The following is a 12197-nucleotide window of genomic DNA, read 5'->3' as shown; positions in this document are numbered from 1 at the left end:
TGACCTTGTGTGAAGGTCAAAGTCACACATTGAAAGGAAATGTTGTTCAATGGTACCATTCTGAGGGAAAATAGTATTTTTTTGTTTCTGACTTTACCTCTTTTATTTTGACATTAAAGTCTTCTGTTTATTCCTAGCCTCCTTCGTGGCGCCACAAAGACGTCAGACAAACGCTGCAGCTCTACTAAGGAGGACAAAAGTCACGTGAGTAGAAGAGAAGTGTGATGTGTGTGAGCGTTAACGTTCCCTGATGTTCTCCTCACTCCATCACTTGTAGCTGGAGAACCTGCAGAAACGCATCTACCAGCTGGAGGAGCAGCTCCACACTGAGATGCAGCTTAAGGACGAGCTGGAGCAGAAGTGCAGGTACGCATCACATGCCTGGATTGGATGATTTAAAGTTTAAGCCTTCAGGCTGGGAAAAATAAAGAGAAAGATTTACTTATTCAAATCGTTTTTTGTTAAGGTTTGTAATCATCCGTGTCCTCACAGGGATATGAACATCATTTTAAACACACAGGTCTCAGCTTTACATTAAAAACAGTTTAAATTTAAAAACACACTTCAGAGCAAGCTCTGCATTAATTTACTGTTTGTACAACTTAGAATCAGTCACAAGATAACATGATTACTTACCAAACTGTACACTACATGTACGCTCCAAGTGCCACAAGATTGCTCTGTCACCAGTAGGGATGTAACGATTAATCGTAAAGCAGTTAAAAATTGATTCATAGGTATCACGGTTCACATCGAGTACTTTTTTTTAAACAGCAGATATATATATTTATCCTCTTGTCCAGAAGTGGAGGCGGTGGGCGGAATCTGCTACTACTGTTTTTCTGGACGCCTTCTACTCTTAAACATGTTCATAAATGATTCCTTACCCCTTTAGCAGTGAAAGAATATCTTTAATATTACGTGAATATCTGTAAATGTCACGTTTTTCTATTAGCTCTGTCTGCTAGCGCATAGCATCTCTTCTTCACTGCAAGAATATCTGCATACCAACCGACCACTGGGTTATCAGCACCCTCTGCTGGTCCAAACAAATATCTGACATAAATACAGTGCAATGACATTGTTGAATGTCTAATTGTTAAGGCACAAAATACATTTTCAGTTGCACTTTTAAAAAGATAAAGAACTATTATGCAGTTTTGCATTGTTTACTATAGAACCAGAATTTAAATTAATTGGCTTCTTCTTCATTTGTATAATTCCTTTATTTCTTTCAAGATTTATTTTTAGTTAAATTGCATTGTTTTGAATAGTTTATCAAGGGATTCTTTTGCCAATGGAAAATAAAAGGAAAATAGTACAGTATTTATTTAAGGAATATTTTTGTCATCATTTGTTTAGTCCTATTTTGTAAAATAAATCGTGAGAGAATCGTATCGTGAACCCAGTGTTGTGAATTGAATCGTATCGGGAGTTGAGTGAATCGTTACATCCCTAATCACCAGTCAAACCATAACACCAACCGGTACAAGCACTTAATGCGTTGCAGCTCAGTCACAGGATAACATGATGACCAGTCTGACCATTACACCAGCTGCTCTGAGTGCTCAGTGAGTCACAGTATAACATGGTGACCAGTCTGACTCTAACAGCAGCTGCTCAGTTTGATCAAAGTTCAGCATCCTCTTCCTCAGACACAGGAGGAGGGATCATACCGACAAACCACACCCACCTCATATTTCTAACCAGTTAGGCAGCAGCTCTCACATCCTGCTGTAGATTAAATAGAAAAGAAGCTGTAATCACTTCCTGTAACGTGTCTCTCCTCTTCCTGTTTCCTCAGGACGTCCAACACTAAGATGGAGAAGCTGATGAAGGAGTTGGATGAGGAGGTTAGTGACATCATCATCATCACATACAGGTAGAGCAGGTGCTGTGTGTTGATTGGCTCGTGATACAGCGTGACGTGTGGTCCTCAGGCCAATCAGAGGAAGAGCATAGAGAGCAGCATGTCAGCGCTGGAGAAGGACAAGATGATGATGCAGCACAGATTCACTGACTACCAAAGAAAAACAGACCAGGACGCAGAGAAGAGACGCAACCTGGAGAACGAGGGTATAACTTAAACCTGACTTAACAAAACCTGTGTGTATTTTATCAGAGAAAACCATCATGCTGTCACACTGATGAGACTAAAACAAACCTTCATTATGAGCCCTTCTTTTATTCTCACAATAAAGACTTCAATTTACAATAATCTTTTATTCTGACGTTAGTCTTTTATTTTGACATTAAAATCCTTTATTTTGACAGTAGTTTTTTATTCTTACAACCAATAATTTTATTTGACGGTAATCTTTTTTTTGACATTAAAGCATTTTATTTTGACGATCTTCCTTTATTTTGACATTAAAGCATTTTATTTTGACCATAAAATCCTTTATTTTGACAATAGTCTTTTATTCTTACAACCAACGATTTTATTTTTACAATAATCTTTTATTCTGACATTGGTCTTTTATTTTGACTTTAATGCCTTTTTTACAACAGTATTTGATTCTCAGAATAAAGACTTTTATTCTTACAATCAGTGATAATTTTCTATTTTGAAATTATGCCTTTTATTTTGACATTAAAGTTGTCTTTTCAAACTTTAACTTCCTGTTTGTCTGACCTGTTTTCAGTTTCCACTCTGAGGGAGCAGCTGGAGGACATGAAGAAGATCAGTCAAAGCTCTCAGGCCTCCAACGATAAGATCGCTCAGCTGCAGATCCAGGTACAGAGCACACACATGCACATGTTACACGTGCACGCTCCTGCTTTAACCGTCACTCCATGGCTCTGTCTATGACAGCTGGAGGGGGCCAACGACCTGCTGCGTGCTGAGTCAGACACAGCAGCCAGGCTGAGGAAGAGCCACACAGAGATGTCCAAGGCCATGAGTCAGCTGGAGAGTGTGAACAGAGACCTTCAGGAGAGGAACCGCTCAACAGACGCTGAGAAGGCACAGCTGGAGAAGGAGCTCCTCCACCTCCAGAGCAGCCTGGACTCAGAGCGCAGGAACTACAGCCAGGGCTCAGAGGAGATAAGGGAGCTGCAGGGTGAGACTAAGCATCTACTAACATATCCACAGAATCACAAATAGAATCATCTTAGCTCTGTGATGTGGTTCTTTAATCCTCAGCGAGGATGGCAGGTCTACAGGAGGACAACAAGAACCTGAAGATGAGCCTCTCCAAAGTGGAAGCAGAACGTAAACAGTCTCAGGAGAGGAGCAACAACCTGGAGAAGGTCTGCTGGACCACACTGTGCTCTACTCATCTAAAGCATTGGTTCTCAACCTTGGAGTCACAAGACACTGGGAGGAGGTCGCTAGAGGGAAACAAACTAAGAATATTTTCAGAACAGTTTGAGAAAATTTTTGTTAATTTTTACCCTTTTTCTTCAACTACACCAAACTCAACATATTTTAACCTATTTTCATCACTGTTTCTTGCCATATTTTTGCTCCTTTTAATGCATTTTTGCTACATTACTCCCATTTCTGACACTTCTCCATCAAATTTCAAGACCTTTTCTGCACATTTTTTCCACTTTCAAGACATTTTCAGCACTTATTAACCCTTTCCACCACTTTTCCACCTAATGTCACATATGTTGATTCAATATTGTCATGCCCATTATTTGCCAGTTTAAACTAATTGTTTCAATATTTACACTTTGAACCCTTTTTACCACTTTTTTTTCTCCGTTTTTGCCCACTCTAATTTTCAACTTTTAACCAATTTCTGTGATTTTTAAAATCTCATTTCACCACTTTTTTTTTGGTCCCTTTTAACCCATTTTATTTCTGAAAATGTATTTCTAAAACAAGGATTTCCATCTTTAAAATGACTATATATACTATAGCCCAAATTATAGTTAACTTCCTGGATAACAGTGGATATTATTCAGATGAATAAATAAATGTGGTTATCACAGATTCATAGAACAATGGACCTTCATTTTGCTGACTTTATGGATGGGCTCCAAAAATCTCTCCCCTTTATTCCCCCTCATAGATGACCCTGTGTCTACATGGCTGTTCTTCAATGTCCATGTGTTTTTATTTTGGGGGTTGTGGGCTGGAAAGGTTGAGAACCACTGCTGGAAAGATGAAGATTACTAAAGCAGATCACTGAGGATCTGCAGAGCCTCACAAACATCTGAGGATTTATTGATAAATCAATGAAATAAAATCATGCTGTTGGATTAATTAAATGTTTTTAAAGAGAGAGAGAGAAGTCAACATTAAACTGTAACTGTTATTAATTAATTATTAATGCTGAGGGGTTTGCGTGTGTGTTGTATAACAGGAGAAGAACAACCTGGAGATCGAGCTGAACTACAAGCTGAAGACGTTGCAGCAGCGGTTGGAGCAGGAGCAGACGGAGCACAGGGTGACCAGGGCTCAGCTCACCGATAAGTACGAGTCCATCGAGGAGGCCAAGTCTGCCGCCATGACAGGTGAGTCCTCCTCCCTCTGAGCTGCTGCTCACGCTGAAACACAAGAACCTAACGTCTCCTCCATCCCTCCTCAGCCGTCCAGCAGAAGATGTCTGAGGAGAACGGGGCCAGGATGAGGGCCGAGAGCCGCGTGGTGGAGGTGGAGAAGCAGTGCTCCATGTTGGAGTTTGACCTGAAGCAGTCGGTGCAGAAGATGGAGCAGTTGATGAAGCAGAAGGAGCGGCTGGAGGACGAGGTAGATTCAGCTCTGAGAGAAGGTCTTCAGCCTCTGAACACCTCCTGACACCTCCTGGTTCCTCCTCAGGTGAAGGCTCTGAGGATTCAGACGGAGCAGGAGTCCAGTAAACGGGTTCTGACCCAGAACGACCTGAAGAACCGAACGCAGGACGTGGATCGACTCAGGGTCTCTGAGAAGCAGCTGAAGCAGGAGCTCAACACTGCGCTGGAGAGCAAACGCTCCCTGGAGTTCCAGCTGGCTCAACTCACCAAGTGAGTGATTGAAGATACTTAGGGCCTCATAAAATGTATTTAATTTTTTACAAACTCTGTGTTTTAAACATTTAAAAAAAATAAAAATTATTTATATGTTTACATATCCATGATATAATTATAAATTATAAAGTTGCAATTGTAATTGATGATATCTACAATTATTGTTACATTACAGATATAAATTGAATTGCAGATTTCTGAAATTTCGTGGAAAGCCTCTTTTCTGATATCATAATTCAATTCTGACTCGTTATAAAATGAATTGTAGATAGCTAAAATAAAGTTTTTACAAGTAAAAGTTTTACAGTCTCACTAGTTATAATCCTCAGCTGATATCTACAATTCAATTTATGATATCTGTAATGCAGCAACAATTGTAGATGAACAGTTGACATTGTGATTAGTGAGAATAGAATTGTAGATGTCAAAAGTTAGAATTGCAACTAGCCTAAATTACATTATCAAAATGTAGACTTGGAATTACAACATGTGCAAATTTAATTATAGATATCTACAATTACAAGTACTGCAACTGATTAAATGTTAAAAACGGCTTGTCATACACCAGTAATATATGTGTGTGTGTGTGCGTGTGCATGCGTAATCCTCACTAATTCTCCTCTGAAGTCAAACCACAAATGACTTCCTGTAGTAACAGGAAGTAATATAGCGGCTGCTGTTATTGCTTCTTAAAGCATTACTGCATGCTAATCACATCTCAGTCTAATCCTGCTCAAACACCTCATCTGTGTGTGTGTGTGTGTGTGTGTGCGTGTGCGTGTGCGTGTGCGTGTGCGTGTGCGTGTGCGTGTGTGTGTGTGTGTTTACAGGCAGTACAGAGGCAACGAGGGCCAGATGAGGGAGCTCCAGGACCAGCTGGAGGCTGAACAGTATTTCTCTGTGAGTATCTGATGAGTGTCTATGATGAGAATTCTTTACTGACTGTGTGTTAACTTCCTCTCAGACTCTCTATAAGACTCAGGTGAAGGAGCTGAAGGAGGAGATCGAGGAGAGGAACCGACAAGTGCAGGACACTCAGAAGAAGGTGCAGGACTTGTCCAGTGAGAGGTGAGAAAGAGTTATTCTCACATATACACATATAGACAGATGAAGAAGAAGCTTCTGAAAGCGTGGTTCCTCCCCCTCTGCAGGGACTCTCTGTCCGCTCAGCTGGACCTGACCATCACCAAAGCTGAGTCTGAGCAGCTAGCACGAGCTCTGCAGGAGGAGCAGTACTTTGAGCTGAGTCAGGAGAACAAGAAGGCCCTGAGCAGACACAAGCAAGAGATGGGAGAGAAGGAGGCCATCATAGCACGGGTCAGAGCTCCTCTTCTAATCTAATCTGTGATAAACACATTTATTTATTCATCTGAATTATATCCACTGTTATCCAGGAAGTTTATTGTTATTATAAGTCATCTTAAAGATGGAAATCCTTGTTTTAATCACAAATAAAATGGGTTAAAAGTGACCAGAAAAGGTGGTGAAATGGGATTTAAAACCCACAGAAATTGATTAAAAGTTGCTAATTGTAGGTAGCGACTTCACTGTAGATGTAAATGTAATGTGATGTGACGTACATTTATAACCTAACTAATGTCACCGTGTGCTGAGATGTTGTCATTGAGCTTTAATAAACACACTGTGATGTTTACAGCTGGAGGAATCTAATAAAACTCTGACCAAAGACGTGGAGAACCTCAGTAAGGAGCAGGCGGAGCTGAACGAGAAGCTCCGTATCCAGGACGAAGGTAAAGTCCTGGAGTGACAGTGATACCACACAGCTGTGATGGTGTGTGAGAGTTCACAGTGTGTGTATGTGTTTCCTCCCTCAGAGTACATAGCTCAGAAGGAGGAGATCAGCAACGCCATCAAAGCCAACTATGAGAAGATCCTGAACACGGAGCGCACGCTCAAGACTCAGGTGAAGATGGAGCGTCACTTCTCGGTCCACACTAAGGGTGGAAGGAAAAAAAGATTCTGCGATTAATCGCAATATTTAATTGTGTGATTATCGTATCAATCTAAAAGAATGTCCAAATCGATTTATTAAACCATGTTTTTTTAATGAAAAAAAGCTCAAAATGAAAAAAAACAAATTAATTGCGCTAACATTAGCATAGCATGTAAACTTCCGGTCACTAGGTGTCAGTGAACACACCATCAGACCTTGTTAAACTACCTCATGTATGTGGTTAGTTTTTATTACAGAACTAAACAGAATCAGAATCTGTTGTAGAAGCAAAAATGTAATTTGACAGTTTGATAAACGTACCACTTGTTTTTGTTGTTTGTGCTACAATTAGTTACTATTTATGGAGGACAATGAGTGCCACAACTAAATAAATAAATACATCCTTCATCAATTAATTTAAAGTGTCAGTATTTAAATAAATGTGCCAATAATTAACTATGTGTCAATAGTTAATTAAATCTGCCAATAATATATTGAATGTGTCATTAATTAATTAAATCAATTTTACATTTCATTTTCATTCTGAAAAGTATGAAGTATAAATATTTCACTATTTATTTATTTATTTATTTCATGCTCTGGTGATGCAGCACTGCATGAATTAATTTTATCTGTCAAACTCGCTCGTCACAGTCCGTGGGGGGCGGTTTCCTTACACTTGATTGGTTACCTGCACATCAAGTCAAGCTAAATCGATCCCTGACAATGGATTGAGGCAGAGCTAGCAGACATTATTCTGATATATTGCGTGGTGCTATACAATCTGTACCTTGGTTTTGTACTATATTCCTGCTTCTGCATTTTTAACGAGGTCTAAAATCTCTCACTAACTCCCTGGAAAGTTCATGCACATCCTCCATCGTTGTCACCGCCATGATTGGAAAGAGTCAAGACCAAAGCAATGGATTCGGTTGGATTGATGTTAACCCCGCCCCCACAGACTTTGACGAGCGCGTTTGTCAGATAAAATGTATTCATGAAGTGCTGCCTCACCAGACCATGAAACAAATAAATAAATAAATAAATAGTGAAATATTTATACTTAATACTTTTCAAAATGAAAATGAATTGTAAAATAGATTTAATTAATTATTGACAGTTTCACTTAATGAACGGTGTATTTATGTAATTAATTGTGACACTCCTTGTCCTCCATAACCATTTACTTGTTCTCACAAGTTTAAAAAAAAAAAGGAAAATCAATTGTATTTCATACTCTTTTGTACTTGTAAAGGTCAATATATGTATCATATCGTTTAGTATCGGGATATATCGTATCGTGAATTGTATCAGAATCATGGTAATGTACAGCTCTAGTCGAGACTGAAGCTCAGAGACGTGTGACCTCTGACCTCTGTCTGCAGGCCGTCAACAAGCTGGCAGAGATTATGAACCGCAAAGACATGAAGCTGGACCAGAAGAAGAAAGGCAGCACGGCCGACCTGCGTAAGAAGGAGAAGGAGTTCCGTAAACTGCAGGCGGAGCTGAACCTGGAGAAGGACAAGTTCAACCATATGGCCATCAAGTACCAGAAGGAGCTGAGCGAGATGCAGGGGGTACGACGACGTGACCACGCCCACTCTGCCTTCTAACGCATTTTTAACGTGTTTAATGTGACCCTCAGCAACTGGTGGAGGAGTGCACGTACCGCAACGAGCTGCAGATGCAACTGGACAGCAAGGAGAGCGACATCGAGCAGCTCAGAGAGAAACTCAACGACCTGCAGCAGCGCATGGACAACTCCAGCCTGACCAGCCTCCAGACGGACGAGACCGACTGCAACATAGCAGGTACCCCCCCCCACACACACACACACACACACACACTGTCACAGGGCTGGGCTCAATTACAATTACATCTTCAATTAACCTTGTTCAATTACAACTCAATTATCATTACGGTGACCAACATTTTTTCCCAATTCCAATTCAAATTGACAATTATTTTCCCTCTGAAAGTCAATTACAATTACGTTCTCAATTATTAAAGTTCAATTACAATTGATCACAATTAGTGATCTTTTAATAAATAACTCTTATTTAAACGTAGCCTTCCTCTTGTGTTAGCTTCCTGTTAGCATCTCTATTGCTAACGCGTCAGTTTGACTCGTGTCTTAAATCAGCTGTAAAATACACTAAAAAGTATTATCTATCATCTAATTAGTTTCTCATCCCTTGGTTTCCTTGTCAGGCGTTAGTATAGCCCTCGATTTCTTTTTTTTTTTTTTTTAAAGGATTTTTTTGGCTCTAGTGGCCTTTATATGACAGTTGCTTGACAGGAAAGGGGTGAGAGAGAGCAGGGAATGACACTCAGGAAAGGGTCCCAGGCCGGGAATCGAACCTGGACCCGCTGCAGGTGAGGAACTATAGCCTCTGTACATGGGGCAGGCGCTCTACCCACTGAGCTAAACACCGCCCCAAGCCCTCGATTTCTATATTTTTTCAACCGGGAAATGATCCTGAAGAGAAGTGACATGTAAACCTGATATGAAACGTATTTTAATCATTATTAACTACGTATGTGTAAGACATTGAAGTGTAGCATTATTCATCAGGTTTTCAATTAATTAAGTATTCACAGTTTTTATCTCATTTTCATGACAATTGCAATTACAAAGTAATTTATCTGAACTCAATTAAAAATCACTTATGATTACAACAGCAACAGATATTTTTCAATTACAATTATGCCATAAATGTAATTAATTATTAATTAAGCAATTACAATTATAATTGACCCTCACCCTGATCACAATCAGTATAAACAGTGAAAATAAATGAGGGTGTTGAACCCTGTGTGAATCAGTAACTTCCACTGAGTGGGCGTGGTCACCTTCACTGAGTAGGCGTGGTCACTAACTCCTCCCTGTGTCTTCTTCCAGGCGTGTGGTCACTCCTCCAGTCCTTCTCTTTCCTTCCTGTCTTAGTTCTACTAGCTGTTCCTCCGTCAGTAAGTGAGCGCACGCTGCTGCTCTGCTGATTGGTTCCTGTTCTGTTTGGTTCCTGTTCTGTTTCCCTTCGTTGGTTCTGACCCTTACAGGTGGAGTTCACGTCCCTTTACCTTTAAGTCCTTCTGCACCGTCATTAGATCATCAAACATCTAATTTATTCTATTCTAAACACACACTGAGCACTAAGCACTGATTCATTATTCAAAGAAACACAATGTAATACGTTAGCATATAGATGCTACGCTAGTACGCTCTTTTTCAGGACTGTCTCAACTTATTATCATGGGTGGTTGTTCTCGTTTTCAGTTTTTTTTTTTTTGTCAATCATTTTTGTAAGTGTATTATTCTCTTTTTTTGTATTTTTGTTTTGTTTTTTGCCTTTTTGTTGTTAAGAGTATTTTTCTTATTTTTTTGTATTGTTCTTGTCATCTCATGTATTTTTATTATTTTGTGTATTATTCTCATTTTGTCTCTTTTTGTCATAATTTTGTGTCTTCCTGTGGTGATAGTGTGTTTTTGTGTACTTTTGACTGCGTTTCTGTGTATTATCATTATTTTGTGTATATTTCTCACCATCTTGTGTATTAGTCTTATTTTTTCTATTTTTGTTTTGTCTCTTCTTGTAATTTTCTGTCTTTTTGTTTTTTTTTTTTTGTTTTTATTGTTGTCTCATGTATTTTTGTCTGTGTTTTTTATTGTTGCTTTGGTGTTTTTGTCATCTTTTGTATTTTCTTTATCTTTTGTTATTATTCCTGTTGTGTTTATTTTTGCTGTAATTTTGTGTCTTTCTGTCATTATGTGTTTTTTGTGACATTGTCTTTGTTGTTAAGCATATTTTGTCATCTCATATATTTTTGTTTTTTTATTGTCACTGTATTTTTCAAATTATCTTGTGTATTCTTTTCATTTTGTGCATTTTTGTTTTGTGTCTTTTTGTTGTAATTTTTTTATGCCTTTTTGCCGTTTAACGTATTTTTGTTTTGTGTTTTTTTCTTGTCATCTCGTGTATTTTTGTCTTTTTGTGTTTTTATTGTCATCATGTGTAATTTATTTCATTTGTGTATTTTCTTTTTGTGTCTTTTTGTCATATCTTTGTGCCTTCCTGTGGTGATTTTGTATATTTTTGTATTTGCTTAATTTTATCTTTGTGTATTTTCTTCATTTTGTATATTTTCTTTATTTTGTGTATTATTCTGATTTTGTGTCTTTTTGTTTTGTCTTTGTGTATTTTCATTGTCTTGTGTATCTTTCTCATCTTCTTTTTTTTTGTGTGTGTGTATTATTCTCGTTTTGTGTATCTTTGTCATATTTTTGTCTTCTTTTGTCTTTTTGTGTAATTTATTTTATTTTTTTTGTGCATTTTCATTATTTTGTGTTTTTTTATTTTGTGCCTTTCTCTTGTAATTTTTTGTGTATTTGTGTATTTCTATTGTTAATTTCTGTATGTTTGTGTTTCTCTGTTATTCCTACAGTCCTTTGCTGTTTGTGTGTTAACTTGTTGACATCAAACTGCTGCTGATGCTGCAGTGCCCCCTACTGTCAGCCGCTAAAACTACACTGATTATCAATGTCACACTGAGCTTGTTTTCTCTCATTAAAGCTGGGGTATGTAAGTTATTTTTGGTTTTATTTGGTCAAAAATCCATAATCATCGTATTATATTGTATTACATATTGTAATCCAAAGTGTTTGAGTGTATTTTAAGCGTTACAATTGGCTGCTTGAGCCGCTCGTCAAAAGTTGATGCACGTTCTGGTCTTCTGGATCTGAGAATAGGAACAGTCCCATGGTATTATACTCCAGCTGAAGTCTCTAATGTGGCTTTTGGCACAGCGGTTACATGGCAAAGCAAGAGGAAAAAGGAAGACTGAGGTGGAGAAGCAACAGAATAAAGGCACAAATGTGTTCAGCAGGAACGCTGTGCGCAGAGTCAGTTTGTGCAGCAAACTGCGAGCTATCTGCTATCAGTCAGCGCAGTCCGCCCCAAGTCAGAGAGAGAGAGTGAGAACAGATGGAATAAATAGCTTATTAAAAATGATCTATAATGGAAAGAACAGACCCAATTCATCTGCAGTGTGGACGGAGTGTCTGCTCTGATCAGCTGAGATCGGCTGCTTGTGTTTGAGGAGCAGCTGTGACTCTGACCCTCTTACTGTCCTCACAGCAGCGAGTGGTACATGCTTTCATGTCTAAAAAGTTCCTACATTTGTTACTAGTCTCTATGGAGAAAACAGTCGCAGAAAGTTCCACAGTATGCGCGTACACTCAAGAGTTTCGTTCAGGAGGGGAGGGGGGAGCGTGGAGCGCCTCACG

General features: G+C 38.9%; 1 protein-coding gene across 4 annotated transcripts in view; it reads left to right on the top strand.

Annotated features, from left to right (window-relative positions):
- Positions 1–12197, top strand: part of rock1 (Rho-associated, coiled-coil containing protein kinase 1) — a 52296-nt gene that overhangs the window by 36003 nt on the left and 4096 nt on the right. For 3 of the 4 annotated variants that reach the window (XM_028473339.1, XM_028473338.1, XM_028473340.1), the window contains exons 11-27: positions 138–204; positions 278–366; positions 1805–1853; positions 1941–2076; positions 2646–2737; positions 2816–3062; positions 3146–3252; positions 4317–4467; positions 4542–4702; positions 4772–4956; positions 5790–5859; positions 5924–6027; positions 6111–6276; positions 6617–6710; positions 6795–6883; positions 8299–8490; positions 8559–8724. In XM_028473339.1, coding sequence (XP_028329140.1) covers positions 138–204; positions 278–366; positions 1805–1853; positions 1941–2076; positions 2646–2737; positions 2816–3062; positions 3146–3252; positions 4317–4467; positions 4542–4702; positions 4772–4956; positions 5790–5859; positions 5924–6027; positions 6111–6276; positions 6617–6710; positions 6795–6883; positions 8299–8490; positions 8559–8724 — 2165 coding nt within the window. Of the gene's footprint in view, positions 1–137; positions 205–277; positions 367–1804; positions 1854–1940; positions 2077–2645; positions 2738–2815; positions 3063–3145; positions 3253–4316; positions 4468–4541; positions 4703–4771; positions 4957–5789; positions 5860–5923; positions 6028–6110; positions 6277–6616; positions 6711–6794; positions 6884–8298; positions 8491–8558; positions 8725–9815; positions 9929–12197 lie in introns of those variants that run through there. The other variant, XM_028473341.1, reaches the window with a different exon arrangement.

Source organism: Gouania willdenowi, chromosome 17 (assembly GCF_900634775.1).
Source record: "Gouania willdenowi chromosome 17, fGouWil2.1, whole genome shotgun sequence".
NCBI lineage: Eukaryota > Metazoa > Chordata > Actinopteri > Blenniiformes > Gobiesocidae > Gouania > Gouania willdenowi.
This window is presented reverse-complemented; position numbering and strand designations above follow the sequence as displayed.